A 12,500-nucleotide genomic window follows, 5' to 3' on the forward strand; every position below is an offset into this window, starting at 1 on the left:
GAGGGGTAAAAGGTGTGTGAGGAAGCAGGGATAAATGGATAGAGAAAGCGATAAAGTGAAGGAAAGAAGGAAGGGGAGGGAAAAGAAGAGAGAGAGAGAGAGAGAGGAGAGAGAGAGAGAGAGAGAGAGAGAGAGAGAGAGAGAGAGAGAGAGAGAGAGAGAGAGAGAAACAGAGAAAGAGAAAGAGACAGACAGAGAGAGAGAGAGACAAAAAGAGAGAGAAAGAGAGTGAGAGAAAGAGAGAGAGATAAACGAAGATAAACAGGGTTGGAGAAAGCTGTTGACGACGCAACCAGGTGGCGAGAGTGCGTGACCGTCAACCCCATCACCCCCCCATCCCCCCTCCCTTACTTCCCTCATTCCCCCTCCCCCACTCCCCCTTTCCTCCCTCCCATATTCCCCCATTCGCCAATATACTCACCCACGCCTCTCTTCTCCCTTTCTCCCCTTCCTTTTACTCCCCCCCCGCCCATTCCCCCACCCCCCTTCCATATCCCCCATCCCCCTCCTTCACTCTTCGATTCCCCCCTTCCCCTCCCCCCCTATCCCTCCTCACCCTACCCCTCCCCCTCCTTCCTTCTCCACCCTTCCCCTCACTTTCCCCCATCTCCTCCACCCCCCACCTTCCCCCTTTCTCCTCCTCCACCCCCCCACTCTCCCCACCACCCTTCCCCCCACCCCCCTCCACGAAGGCAAACCGTGTGAATTTTAAGCAATGTTACGAGCGAAAGGGTGAGCCGAGGAATTATGGCTGGATGAGGAGTGAATGCACACTTTTTAGGGTGAGGGGAGAGGAGGAGGAAGGAGGAGGAAGGAGGAGGAGGAGGAGGAGGAGGAGGAGGAGGAGGAGGAGGAGGAGGAGGAGGAAGAAGGAGGAGGAGGAGGAGGAAGGAGGAAGGAGGAGGAGGAGGAGGTGCGTGCGCGTGTGTGCGTGCACGTATCTGCATTATCACTCTACACGTGAACCAATTTCCCCAAAATAACGTTTTTTTCTCTCTCTCTCTCTGAGGGTGAGGGTGATGTGCGGAGGGAGGGGGAGGAGGGGGGAGGGGAGGGGCGTACTTTGGTATGTTAATTGAGGATGTAACCTCCTAATATATTCTTCTTTTTCCCTTCTTTTCTTTCTCTCTTTCTTTTCATCATTATTCCCACAGTTTTCATGTTAGAAAAAAAAATAAAAATAAAAAAATAAACGTTTACCTGTTTCCTTGGATAATTATTCTCGTTACTTCTTCTTCTTCTTCTTCCCCTTCTTCTTCTTCTTCTTCTTCTTCTTCTTCTTCTTCTTCTTCTTCTTCTTCTTCTTCTTCTTCTCCTTCTTTTCTTTTCTTTCTATTTTCCCTTTTCTTCTCCTTATTCTCTTCTTCTTCTTCTTCTTCTTCTTCTTCTTCTTCTTCTTCTTCGTCTTCGTCTTCGTCTTCAAGAAACAAGTCGTATACAAAAGCTTACCTGAAAAAGAAAAAAAAATATTTAGTATAACAGACTATTCTTTAACATAATTAAAAAAATAAAGTAATTTCTCTATTAACTCCCTCACATCAAAAGAAACATAGTAATGTTTTTAAAATCTAAGTTACTCCACAATAATATTAATCATTATCAAAATACACGTCATTTACCTTGTTAATTATCATACTTTTTACCATTTCCTTCCTTCATCACACTCTCCGCTATTAATTCTCTATCTCATCTACTATCCATCCACCTCTTTCATCAATTATCTTAATGCACTTCTCCCCCCCCCACCCCCCAGTTCAAAAAAAGAAAAAAAAAAAAAGTGTTTTCTAAAATTCCTTTTAGCGTTAACGGGTTATCTTAACAGCAAAATTGCCTTCAGTCTAAAGTAAACCTCTTCTATAAACTAGTGTATTTAATAAGTAAAATTTTAGGGAACAAAAGCATTTTTTCTTTTTTTCTTCTTTTTTTTTTTGGGGGGGGGGGTAATTATTTATTTTCTTTTTTTCTCTCTCTCTCTTTTTTATTATTTATTTTCCATTTTTTTTCTCTTATTTTATTATTAATTTTCCTTTCTTTTTTCTCTTCTTTATTATTAATTTTCCATTTTTTTCCCTCTTTATTATTTATTTCCGTTTAAAAAAAAAAAAAAAAGTTTTCTTATGTATGGCAGCGGTTTCTTCTGTTTCTTTTTTTTCTTGATTATACATTATATGACAAACTTTACAAATCAGACGTTTCGTTCGTAAATATATATATATATATATATATATATATATATATATATATATATATATATATATATATATATATATATATATATCAGCACTTTGCAACAACAACAAAAAAATCTATAACTATCAGTACCCAAAATTAACCTCGAAGAACGCATTTACAAAAATAAATAAATAAACAAAAAATATGAGAAAGACTTTGCAACAAAACAATACAAAAAAAAGTAAGGTCATCGAAGCCTACCCCGTATTCTAGCGATAGGCCTACAAGACCTCGAACTTCCTCCACCTTTGCTGTCGCCATGGCAACGGCAGAAATAAGGGGCGTCTACACAAGAGGGGAGAAAGAGGTCGGTTAATCCTATCCCCTTCCTCTTCTTCTTCCCCTTCCCTCTTCCCCTTCCCCTCCCTCTTTCCCCTTCCCCTTCCCCCCTCTTCCCCTTCCCCTTCTTTCCCCTCCCTCTTCCCCTTCCCCTTCCTTTCCCCCCCTCTTCCCCTCCCTCTTCCTCTTCCCTCCCTCCCGTTCCCCTTCCTAACCCCCCACCCCACCACCCACCCTCTTCCCATTCCCCAATAAAAGGACACGCAACCTTTTCGACGAGGGGAAAAGTCGATAGCTCAATACCAGGAGTCGATTCCCGAGGCCAAAAGGCGTCGGGGGGGGGGGGGAGGAAAAGTGAAAGGGGAAGAGGATGGGGAAGAGAAGGAAAGGGAGGGGAAGGATGGGAAGAGAAAGGGAAGGGAGGAAGAGGGAAAAGGAGGGGAGGGAGAGGGGAAATGAGGGGGGAGGGAGAGAGAAAAGGAGTGGAAGGAGAGGGGGAGAAAGATGGGAAAGAGGAGGAAAAATAAAAGGGGAAATGAAGGTGAAAAGAGGGGAAAGGGACGGAAGAGAGAGGGGGGGAAAGACCAACGAAAGAGGAAAAAGGGGAAAAGAGGAAACGCAGAAGAGAAAGGGTTGCCAAAGTGAGAGAAGAGAAAAAAATACAGAATGAAACTACGAAGAGACGAACAGGGAAGAGAAAAGGGGGGGAGGAGGAATGGGAAAGAGAAAAGAGGAGAAAAAAGATAAGAGAAAAAGAAAAACAATGAGAAAAAAGAAGAAACGAAGGAGAAGGAGGGAGAGGGCGGGTTAAAGAGAGGGGGGGTGAGGGGGGAGGAGTGAGGGGGAGTAATGAAAGTCCATTTTCGTGCAGGAAAGGAGGGAGGAGGAGGGAGGGAGGAGGGAGGGAGGGAGGGAGGGAGGGAGGGAGGGGGAGAGGAAGGGTGGTAGATAGTGTAAGGAAGGGAGAAGGGAGGGACAAGGGAGGGAGGGGGAGAGGGAGGAGGGAAGAGAAAAGGGAGGGAGGGAGGGGAGAGGAAGGGTGGTAGATAGGGTAAGGAAGGGAGAGAGGGAGGGGAGAGGAGGAGACAAGGGAGGGAGGGAGGGGAGAAGTAGCGAGAAGGGAGTGACAAGGAACATCTACGCTCATACAATAAGTTTGTCTGACGAGCATCGATCTACTTATTTCCTTCAAAAAGAGTGACAACAAGTTTAAGAAAGAAAAAAAATGAAGAAGACAAAGAAAAAAAAAACGTTATTCCAATTCATATATAAAGAAATCTAAATCCTTAATGAATAAAATATAAACATGAATATACACACACAAACACTTCCTTTTGTACATATATAAAAAAAATCTAATTTATTCACAAGACAATAGAGGGACGATATACCTATTTGCATAAAAAAAAACTAATTTATCTAACTGTACTATATACCAATTCATTCAATAATATTTTTTTCACTTTCCTTTTTTCTCTCTCTCTCCTTTTTCCCCCATACAAATAATTTCTCTCGCTGAATGGAAGTGACACTTATTAAAATCCTTAATTAATCCTTGTCAGCAGGAAATATGGGCGTGGGGGTTGGATAAATATATTGCAGGATGGGCGTAGGTGGGCGTAGGTGATGCAGCCCACTTCTGGTCTCGCTCGTTTGATAAAAAAAATTAAGACGTGGAAATCTATGCGAGTATTAAGTCACGATAATAGTGTGTTTGTTTGTGTGTGTGTGTGTGTTCTTTGTGTTGTTTGTTTGTTTGTTTGTTTGTGTGTGTGTGTGTGTGTGGTGGTGTGTGTGTTGTGTGTGTGTGTGTGTGTCGGTGTGTGTGTGTGTGTGCGTGCGTGCGTGCGTGCGTGCGTGGTGGGCGTGGTGCAGGGCGGATGTGGTGCGTGCGGAGTGGTGGTGAGGAGGAGGTGAGGAGGAGAGAGAGGAGAGAGGAGAGGAGAGAGAGAGAGAGAGAGAGGAGAGAGAGAGAGAGAGGAGAGTGAGTGAGTGAGTGAGTGAGTGAGTGAGTGAGTGAGTGAGTGAGTGAGTGAGTGAGTGAATGAATGAATGAGTGGAGTACCTACTCGCGAGTAAGCAAGAATGAGTACAAATATAAAAACTCGAAGATGACTATGACTATGACTCTAACGTACACAAGATAACAAACGCACGTCCGCATGTAAGCATCCGTCTCGCACTCGGTTTTTTTTTCTCTCTTTAAAAATAACTGAAGCAACTTTCAAGGGAAAACGGGTCCTCCTCATCCAGCCCGGGACCCGATACGGAACTATCCGGAAGTAGCGGCGGCGGCGGCGGCGGCGGGCGGCGGCGGCGGCGGCGGCCACCAGCGCGCGCGAGAGCCTGGCACGACCACGCCTCGCCCCCCCCCCTACCCCCTACCTCCTATTTCCTCTACCTTACCCCCCCAATTCTTTCTCTTCTCGATCTTCTTCTTCTCCTTACTTCTTCTTTTTTTTTTACCTTACTTCTCTCTTATTCCTCTTCCATCTTTTATCTTACTCGCTTCTATCCCTTTTCCCCTTCCTCCCTCTCCCTTCCTCTTCCTCTTCCCTTCTTCTTCCCCTTTTCCTTTCCCTCTCCCTTCCTTCCCCTCCTCCCTCCCCTCCCTCCCCTTCCCCTCTTCCCCTTCCTCCCCCCTCCCCTTCCTCCTCTTCCCCCCTCACCTTCCTCCTTTTCCCCTCCCTTCCCTCCTTTCCCCTCCCCCTCCCCTTCCTCCTCTTCCCTTCTCCTCCCCCTTCCTCCTCTTCCCCCCCTCCCCCCCCTCCACCAACACCCCATCCTCTCTCCCTCTTTTTCCTCCACGTTGTTTGTTTTTTATTTATTTTTTCCAAATTCTTCTGTCTTTTGGTTTTTTTTTTCTATTCTTCTCTTTTCTTCATTTTATCATTGACACTATTGTTGCTATCACCATTATTGTTGTTGTTATTGTTGTATTGTTGTTGTTGTCTTTTTTTTTTACTCTTCTTCTTCTTCTTCTTCCTCTTCTTCTTCTTCTTCTTCTCATTCTCCTTCTTCTCTCCCACCACCTCACCCCACCTCCTCCCTCTCTCTCCCCCTCTCCCCCACTCCCCACCTCCCCCCCCTTCTCCCCTCACCCCCCCCCACCCCCTCCCCCACAGCCAGCTCGCCGGCCCACGTAACCCAGATTGTGTGGGAGTGTGGGCTGGCGGAAGTGTGGGCTCGCCTTGCCTTGCCTAACGGGGCGTGTGATGCCTGAGCGAAGGAGCTGTCACGTCTTTTCCCCTCCTGTTCCCTTTGATTCTTATTTTTATCTTTTATTCGTCTTCTTCTTCTTCTTCTTCTTCTTCTTCTCCTTCTTCTTCTTCTCCTTTATCGTCAATGCTATTTACATAGAATCGACATCCCAGAGAGAGAGAGAGAGAGAGAGAGAGAAGAGAGAGAGAGAGAGAGAGAGAAAGAAAAAAGAAAGAGAAAGAGAAAGAAGGAAAAGAGAAAGAGAAAGAGAAAGAGAAAGAGAAAGAGAAAGAGAAAGAGAAAGAGAAAGAGAAAGAGAAAGAGTCAGAGTCAGAGACAGACAGACAGACAGACAGACAAGGCGACCTAAACCCTCCCGCCGACGCCTCCCGCCCGTGACACAAATCCAAGCTCCCTGACCACCGCTTCCCGACCGACCGACCGACCGACCGAGAAAAACAAAACCGCCCGACCCACAACGCACACTCCCCCCTCCGTCCGTCCGTGCGTAGGTCCGTGCGTGCGTGCGTCCTTCCTTCCTTCCGTGCGTGCGTCCTACCTTCCGTGCGTGCGTAGATACGTAAGTGCATCCGTTTGCGTGCGCGCTTGCGTGCGTGCGCGAGACGACCCTACAGGTGACGGAACGGCTACGAATTCCTTGAATAACAGAAAACGACCGAACGTGGAAGGTACAAACACGTGATGGCGACACGTGAGCGAGAGCCAGGCGCCCGCGGAGGGGAAGGAGGAGGAGGAGGGAGGGCAGAGGGGAGAGAGGAAAGGATTGGGGGGAGGGGAGATAGAGGGATGGATTGGGGGAGGAGAGAGAGGGGAAAGGATTGGGGGAAGGGGAGAGAGAGGGAAAAGATTGGGGGGAGAGAAGGGAAGGGTTGGGGAGGGGAAAGAGGGGAAAGATAGGAAGGAAGAGGAGAAAGACGGGAGGGGAAGGGATGGGAGGAGGGGAGAGAGGGGGAACATGGTAGGGAACAAGGGACGAGGGGAAGGAAGATGGGAAGAGAAGTGGAAGAAGATTAGTGCAGGGAAAAAGAGAGAAGACTGGGTAGCGAATGAATAAGGGGAGAGGCATAAGATGAAGAAATAAAGAGAAAATGGGGAATAAAGACGGGGGATGGAAAACAGAAGAAAAGAGGAAAAATCAAAGAGGAAAGGAAAAGAACAGAAAAAAAAGGAAAAAAGGAAAGGGAGGTGAATAAAGACGAGAAATGAAAAAAAAAAAAAAAACACAAAAGAACGAAAAATAAAATACGAAAGGGGCACGGAGGAGAATAAAGAAAGAGAGAAAGGGGAATGAAAGAAACAGTAAAGAAGAAAAGCTTAAGGAGTGGCAAAGGTCATTCATTACTCAGGTCAGTTATTTCGGCAAACATTTCGCACAAAGGGACGTGTTCAGACGCCCCGGAGCACTGCGTGTGATCCTTGTAAATGCATGTGCGCGCAAGTGTGTTTATGTATCATGTGTGTTTATGTACCATTGCGCGTGTGCATTTGTGTATCATTGCGTGTGTGTGTTTATGTATCATGTTTGCGTATGTGTGTTTATGTGTCGTGTGTGTTTATGTATCTTGTGTGTGTTTATGTATCATTGAGCGTATCTATTTGTGTATCATGTGTATTTATGTATCACTGCATGTGTCTGAGTTCATGTATGTGTATTTATGCCTCACTGCGTGTGTGTATTTATGTATATGTATCATTACGTGCGCGCGTTTATGTATCATGCTTATTCATGTATCATTGCGTGTGTGCGTGCAAGCTCTGATCTGTGACACACAGGAACGGCGCGAGCTCGAAGTCGCATAAATAATTCTCGCGAACTCTCATTTCATAAATAAATAAATAAATAAATAAATGAAAAAAAACACGACCGAACATTATGAACCGACGCGACGGCAAATTAGCAACTGTAAAAACGCTTTTTCATCTTTTTTTTAACATTTTTAACAAAAGCCAACCACCACCAACCTCGATCCGTGTCTGGGTTGGCTTGACTCCCTCCCCCCCTCCCCTTCCCCCTTCCCCCACCCCACCCCCACTCCACCTACCAACGCACTCCTGGCTTTTAAACCCATTTAGTGGATTGACCTTTGGTGCGTTTTTACTATGGCAACAACGAAGCTTATCAGAGGGAGGGAGGGAGAGGGGGGGGGGAAGGAAGGAGGAAAAGAAGGAGGGAGGGAGGGAGGGAGGGAGGGAGGGAGGGAGGGAGGGAGGGAGGGAGGAGGGAGGGAAGGAGGGAGGGAAGGTGTGTGTGTGTGTGGTGTGTGTGTGGTGTGGGTGTGTGTGTGGTGTGTGTGTGTGTGTGTGGTGTGCGGTGAGTGTGCGTGTGCGTGTGCGTGTGCGTGTGCGTGTGCGTGTGCGTGTGCGTGTGCGAGTGCGTGTGCGTGTGTACGTGTACATGTACGTGTGAGTGGACACCTTCTTCCCTACCTCGCCCCGCCCTTCTCCTCCTCCCCCTCATTATTCTCCCTCACTTCCCCCCCCACCACCACCCCCTCCCCTCATCTCATCTCTCCTCACTCTTCTCTTCATTTCACTTCCTCGTTATCTACTCCCCCTCCTCTCATTATCTAATGCAATTTTATCTTACCCCCTACGCTGCACCCCTCCCCCCACCCTCACCCCCTTAACATCTGATTTTGATAACAACAATAGCAACAAGAATAATAATAGTAATAGTAATAATAATATTATTATGTAGTAATAATAATATTAGTAGTAGTAGTAATAATAATAATATTATTAGTAATAATAATAATAATAATATTAGTAATAATAATAATAATAATGATAATAATAATAATAATAATAATAATAATAATGATAATAACAACAACAACAATAATAATGAATCACGGCGACCCAAGTAACAACAAGAAGGTCAAGCTTAGTTAATGCGTTTAGCAGAACACGTGTTGTGACTCAAACACGTGCGCACGCATCCACACACACACACACACACACACACACACACACACACACACACACACACACACACACACACACACACACACACACACACACACACACACACACACACACACAGTAATTAAATAGACACTAGAATAAAAATAGTAACAACATACAACCAAAAAACGAAAAAAAAAACAAAAAAAACAGTGAAAAAAATATATATACATATATACTAAAAGTAGTAACAAAAACGAGAAAAAAATAACAACAAAAAACAAAGACAGAAAAATATAAACAAACAAATAACCATAACGAAAAAAAAACACAGGTACCCCCCTTCACTCACCTCCCCCTCCCCCTACCCCCGCCCGTGCATGACCGCCATCTTCATGCATCACCGGAGGCCCCAACACCCCCCTACCCCTCCCTCCCTCCCTCCCTCCCCCATGTGGCAGATGGTCACGCCGCTATCCTCTGCCAGATGGTCGACCTGAGAACCACCTACACTCCTCCCCCCCTACCACCCCAATCTCACCCCCTCTTTCTCCTCCTCCTCGCTCTATCTCCCCCTTTCCCTCTCCTCCTCTCTCTATCTCTCCCCCATCTTACCTTTTCACCCACCCACCCCCTTCTCCCTCTCCTCTTCCTCTCTCTATCTCCCACCCTTCCCCTTCACCTTACCCTTCCCCCCACCCACCCCTTCTCCCTCTCCTCCTCCTCCTCCTCTCTCTATCTCCCCCCCTTCCCCTTCCCCTTCCCCCCCCTCCCCCCCCCACCTTCGTTCTCCCGTAATGTGACCCCAATCTTGGATTTCCTTTATTCGTCATTGCAATGTGTGATTCGCCGTCAATATTGGTTTCTTGTCTACTTACAAACGACGTTTTTTTAATCTCTTTCTTGTACATGTCGTTATTGTTATTGTTATTATTTTTCCCGTTTGTTTCTCTCGGATTTTCGTTCATTTCTCTCCTTATTCTACCTCTTATTCTCACCTTTCTTTTCTGTTGCAATTATCATTATTCTTCCTACAATCCCTCCCAGATTTTCTTTCATTTCCTTCCTTCTCTCTCACTCATTCCTCAACTACTCACTTTTATTACTATTTTCCTCTCCCTCTCCTCTCTCGGACGCCGCTATCACTGTTGTTCTTATGCACTTGGACTGAACACCAGAAAGGTTATTATTATATCATTATTATTATCATTATTATTATTATTATCATCATTAATATTATTAATATTATCATTATCATTATCATAATTATATTATTATCATTATTATCATTATTATTATTATTATTCTGTTGTTATTATCATTACCACACTGCTTTTAATTCCCCCCAGATCTCCTTTCACTCCTTTCCTCCTCACATCCCAATCCCTCCCAATCATCCCCCCCCTTCATCTCTCTCCCTCTCCCTCTCCCTCCCTCTCTCTCTCCGTCTCTCCCTCTCTCCCTCTCCCTCTCCCTCTCCCTCTCCCTCTCCCTCTCTCCCTCTCCCAACTACCTACCTACCCACCTTCGACACCAGTACCACTGTTATTCACCTTAACGCTTGGACTCAACACCAGAAAAGGCTAATCCCGTGTTTGTTGTGCGTCAGCCGAACACTACGTCATAACAGAAGCCGGGGTCACGTGACTACGAACAGCCTGTTTCTCGTCAGCTGTGCTTTACTTGGGCTTCTGTCGCGTGCAGACGGAACGGGAGACGATTTGTACACAAGAAAATGTAAATAGATGTGGAGATACGGTGTACACAGAAGCAATGTAGGGGAAATACACGGAAATATAGAAAGATGAAGGGATGTATACACATAAAAAAAATGTAGGAAATGTACGCGGAATTGAATCGAATGATGAAGAATTGTACATTAAAAATCTAAAAAAAAAAAAAACGAAAACGTACACAAAAATATAGAGAAAGATAGAGAAATGTAAACACACACAAAAAATGTCACAAATATACACGAAAATAATAGAAAGATGAAAGGAAATACACAAGCAAACAAACAAACAAACAAATTAAAGTAGGAAATGTACACGATATAGAAAGACGAAAAACATAATAAAGGGAAAAAATAAATAAATAAAGAGAAATATTCACAAACAAATAAAAACAAACAATAAAAACAAAAGGTCATAAGGTCATATCTGTCGGATTTATTTGTGAATAACAGAAGTGAAAGTGGAAATAGTCAAGTATCAATAAACTTCGCATAAAGAGATTTAATAAATACGCAAAAGAAGAGGAAGAAGAAGAGGAAGAAAAGAAGAGGAGGAAGACGAAGAAGAAGAAGAAGAAAAAGCAGAAGAAGAAAAGAAGAAGACGAAGAAGAAGAAGATGAAGAAGAAGAAGAAGAAGAAGAAGAAAACGAAGAAGAAGAAAATGTACAGAAAGAAGAAAAGAAGAAAAAGAAAAAGAAGGAAGAAAAGGGGGACGAAGGAGAAGAAGAAAGAAAAAAAAAGAAGAAAAAAAAAAAAAACTTCCGTGAGGTTTCGCAGATTTCTTTCTCTTCTTCCTCTTTCTTTGTTTATTCCATTATATTTTCCACATTTTCTCAATTCTTTTCCTTATCTTTCTTTCATTACTTCTGTTTTCCTTTACCCTTCTTCTTCTTTTTACTTCTACTTCAACCTCCACCCCCACCCCCCCACCCCCACCCCCACCAACCACCCTCACCCCTACCCCCACCACCCCCACCCCCACCCCCACCACCCTAACCCCCACCCCCACTTATATAAAATATTTATATAAAAATGTATGTCTTAGTCTCATATATTCATACTTTACGAGTCGTTTCCCTGAAAGAGTGAGAGAGAGAGAGAGAGAGAGAGAGAGAGAGAGAGAGAGAGAGAGAGAGAAAGAGAGAGAGAGAGAGAGAGAGAGTAGAAGAGAGAGAGAGAGAGAGAGAGAGAGAAAGAGAGAGAAAAGAGAGAGAAAGAGAGAGAAAGAGAAAGAGAAAGAGAGAGAGAGAGAGAGAGAGAGAGAGAGAGAGAGAGAGAGAGAGAGAGAGAGAGAGAGAGAGAGAGAGAGAGAGAGAGAGACATCTGGCGTCAAACCGGGAAACCACATACGTCATTCTCAAGCTGTTTACAATATTAATGAACAAATTTACGTAAAAGGCGGTATCCAGTGACGAACCAAAATTGACGATTTTCCCGTAACTTAAGAAAGAATTACTTTTGATAATGATAAATAAGCATATAATTTTTTTTCCATATTGTAAAGATGCATTCTGGAAAAAAAAGAACTGTGATTTTCTTTTAACGAAAAAAAAAACAAAAAAAATACGGAATAGCAAGCAAGGAAAACGAAAAATTCAACTCATCTCACTAACGAACGAAATATTTTCTTACAAAGGCAAGATTGACTCAGAAACATTTTAGAAAAAAACGCAATATATTTTAATAGCTAACGAGCTATTTTTTTTATTCGTAATTGTATAAAAATTTAATTTTGAAACATAAATAGAAACAGTTTTTTCATATCATAAAAAGAAACCAATTCGATTTTTTTTTTTTCAATAAGTAAAATAAATAAATAATAACAATAATAATAAAAATAATAATAAATAAATAAATAAAATAAATAAAATAAATTCTGGAATAATAAAAAAACAATATATATATAATTTCCCCATAATTCTAAGAGATAATTTCCAAATATATATATATAAAAAAAAAAATTCATAATATTAAACTTAATTCAGGAAATATTAACGAACCAAAAATAATTTCCTCAAAATATTAAAATTACGTTTTGGAATATCATCGACACGAAAAATCCTTTTCCCAAAATTATATATATATATATATATATATATATATATATATATATATATATATATATTACTA

The 12,500-nt window shown here is 43.2% G+C and overlaps 1 protein-coding gene across 1 annotated transcript in view; it reads right to left on the reverse strand.

Moving 5' to 3' along the window:
* Positions 1–1,392: 1,392 nt before the first annotated feature.
* Positions 1,393–12,500, reverse strand: part of LOC119580001 (dual specificity tyrosine-phosphorylation-regulated kinase 2-like) — a 94,124-nt gene continuing 83,016 nt past the window's right edge. Inside the window, exon 2 of the mRNA XM_037927846.1 lies at positions 1,393–1,449. Within this exon, the coding sequence (XP_037783774.1) occupies positions 1,420–1,449 (30 nt within the window). The 3' untranslated portion in view covers positions 1,393–1,419. The remainder of the gene's footprint in view (positions 1,450–12,500) is intronic.

The sequence above is a fragment of the Penaeus monodon genome, chromosome 13 (assembly GCF_015228065.2).
Source record: "Penaeus monodon isolate SGIC_2016 chromosome 13, NSTDA_Pmon_1, whole genome shotgun sequence".
Classification (NCBI taxonomy): Eukaryota; Metazoa; Arthropoda; class Malacostraca; order Decapoda; family Penaeidae; genus Penaeus; species Penaeus monodon.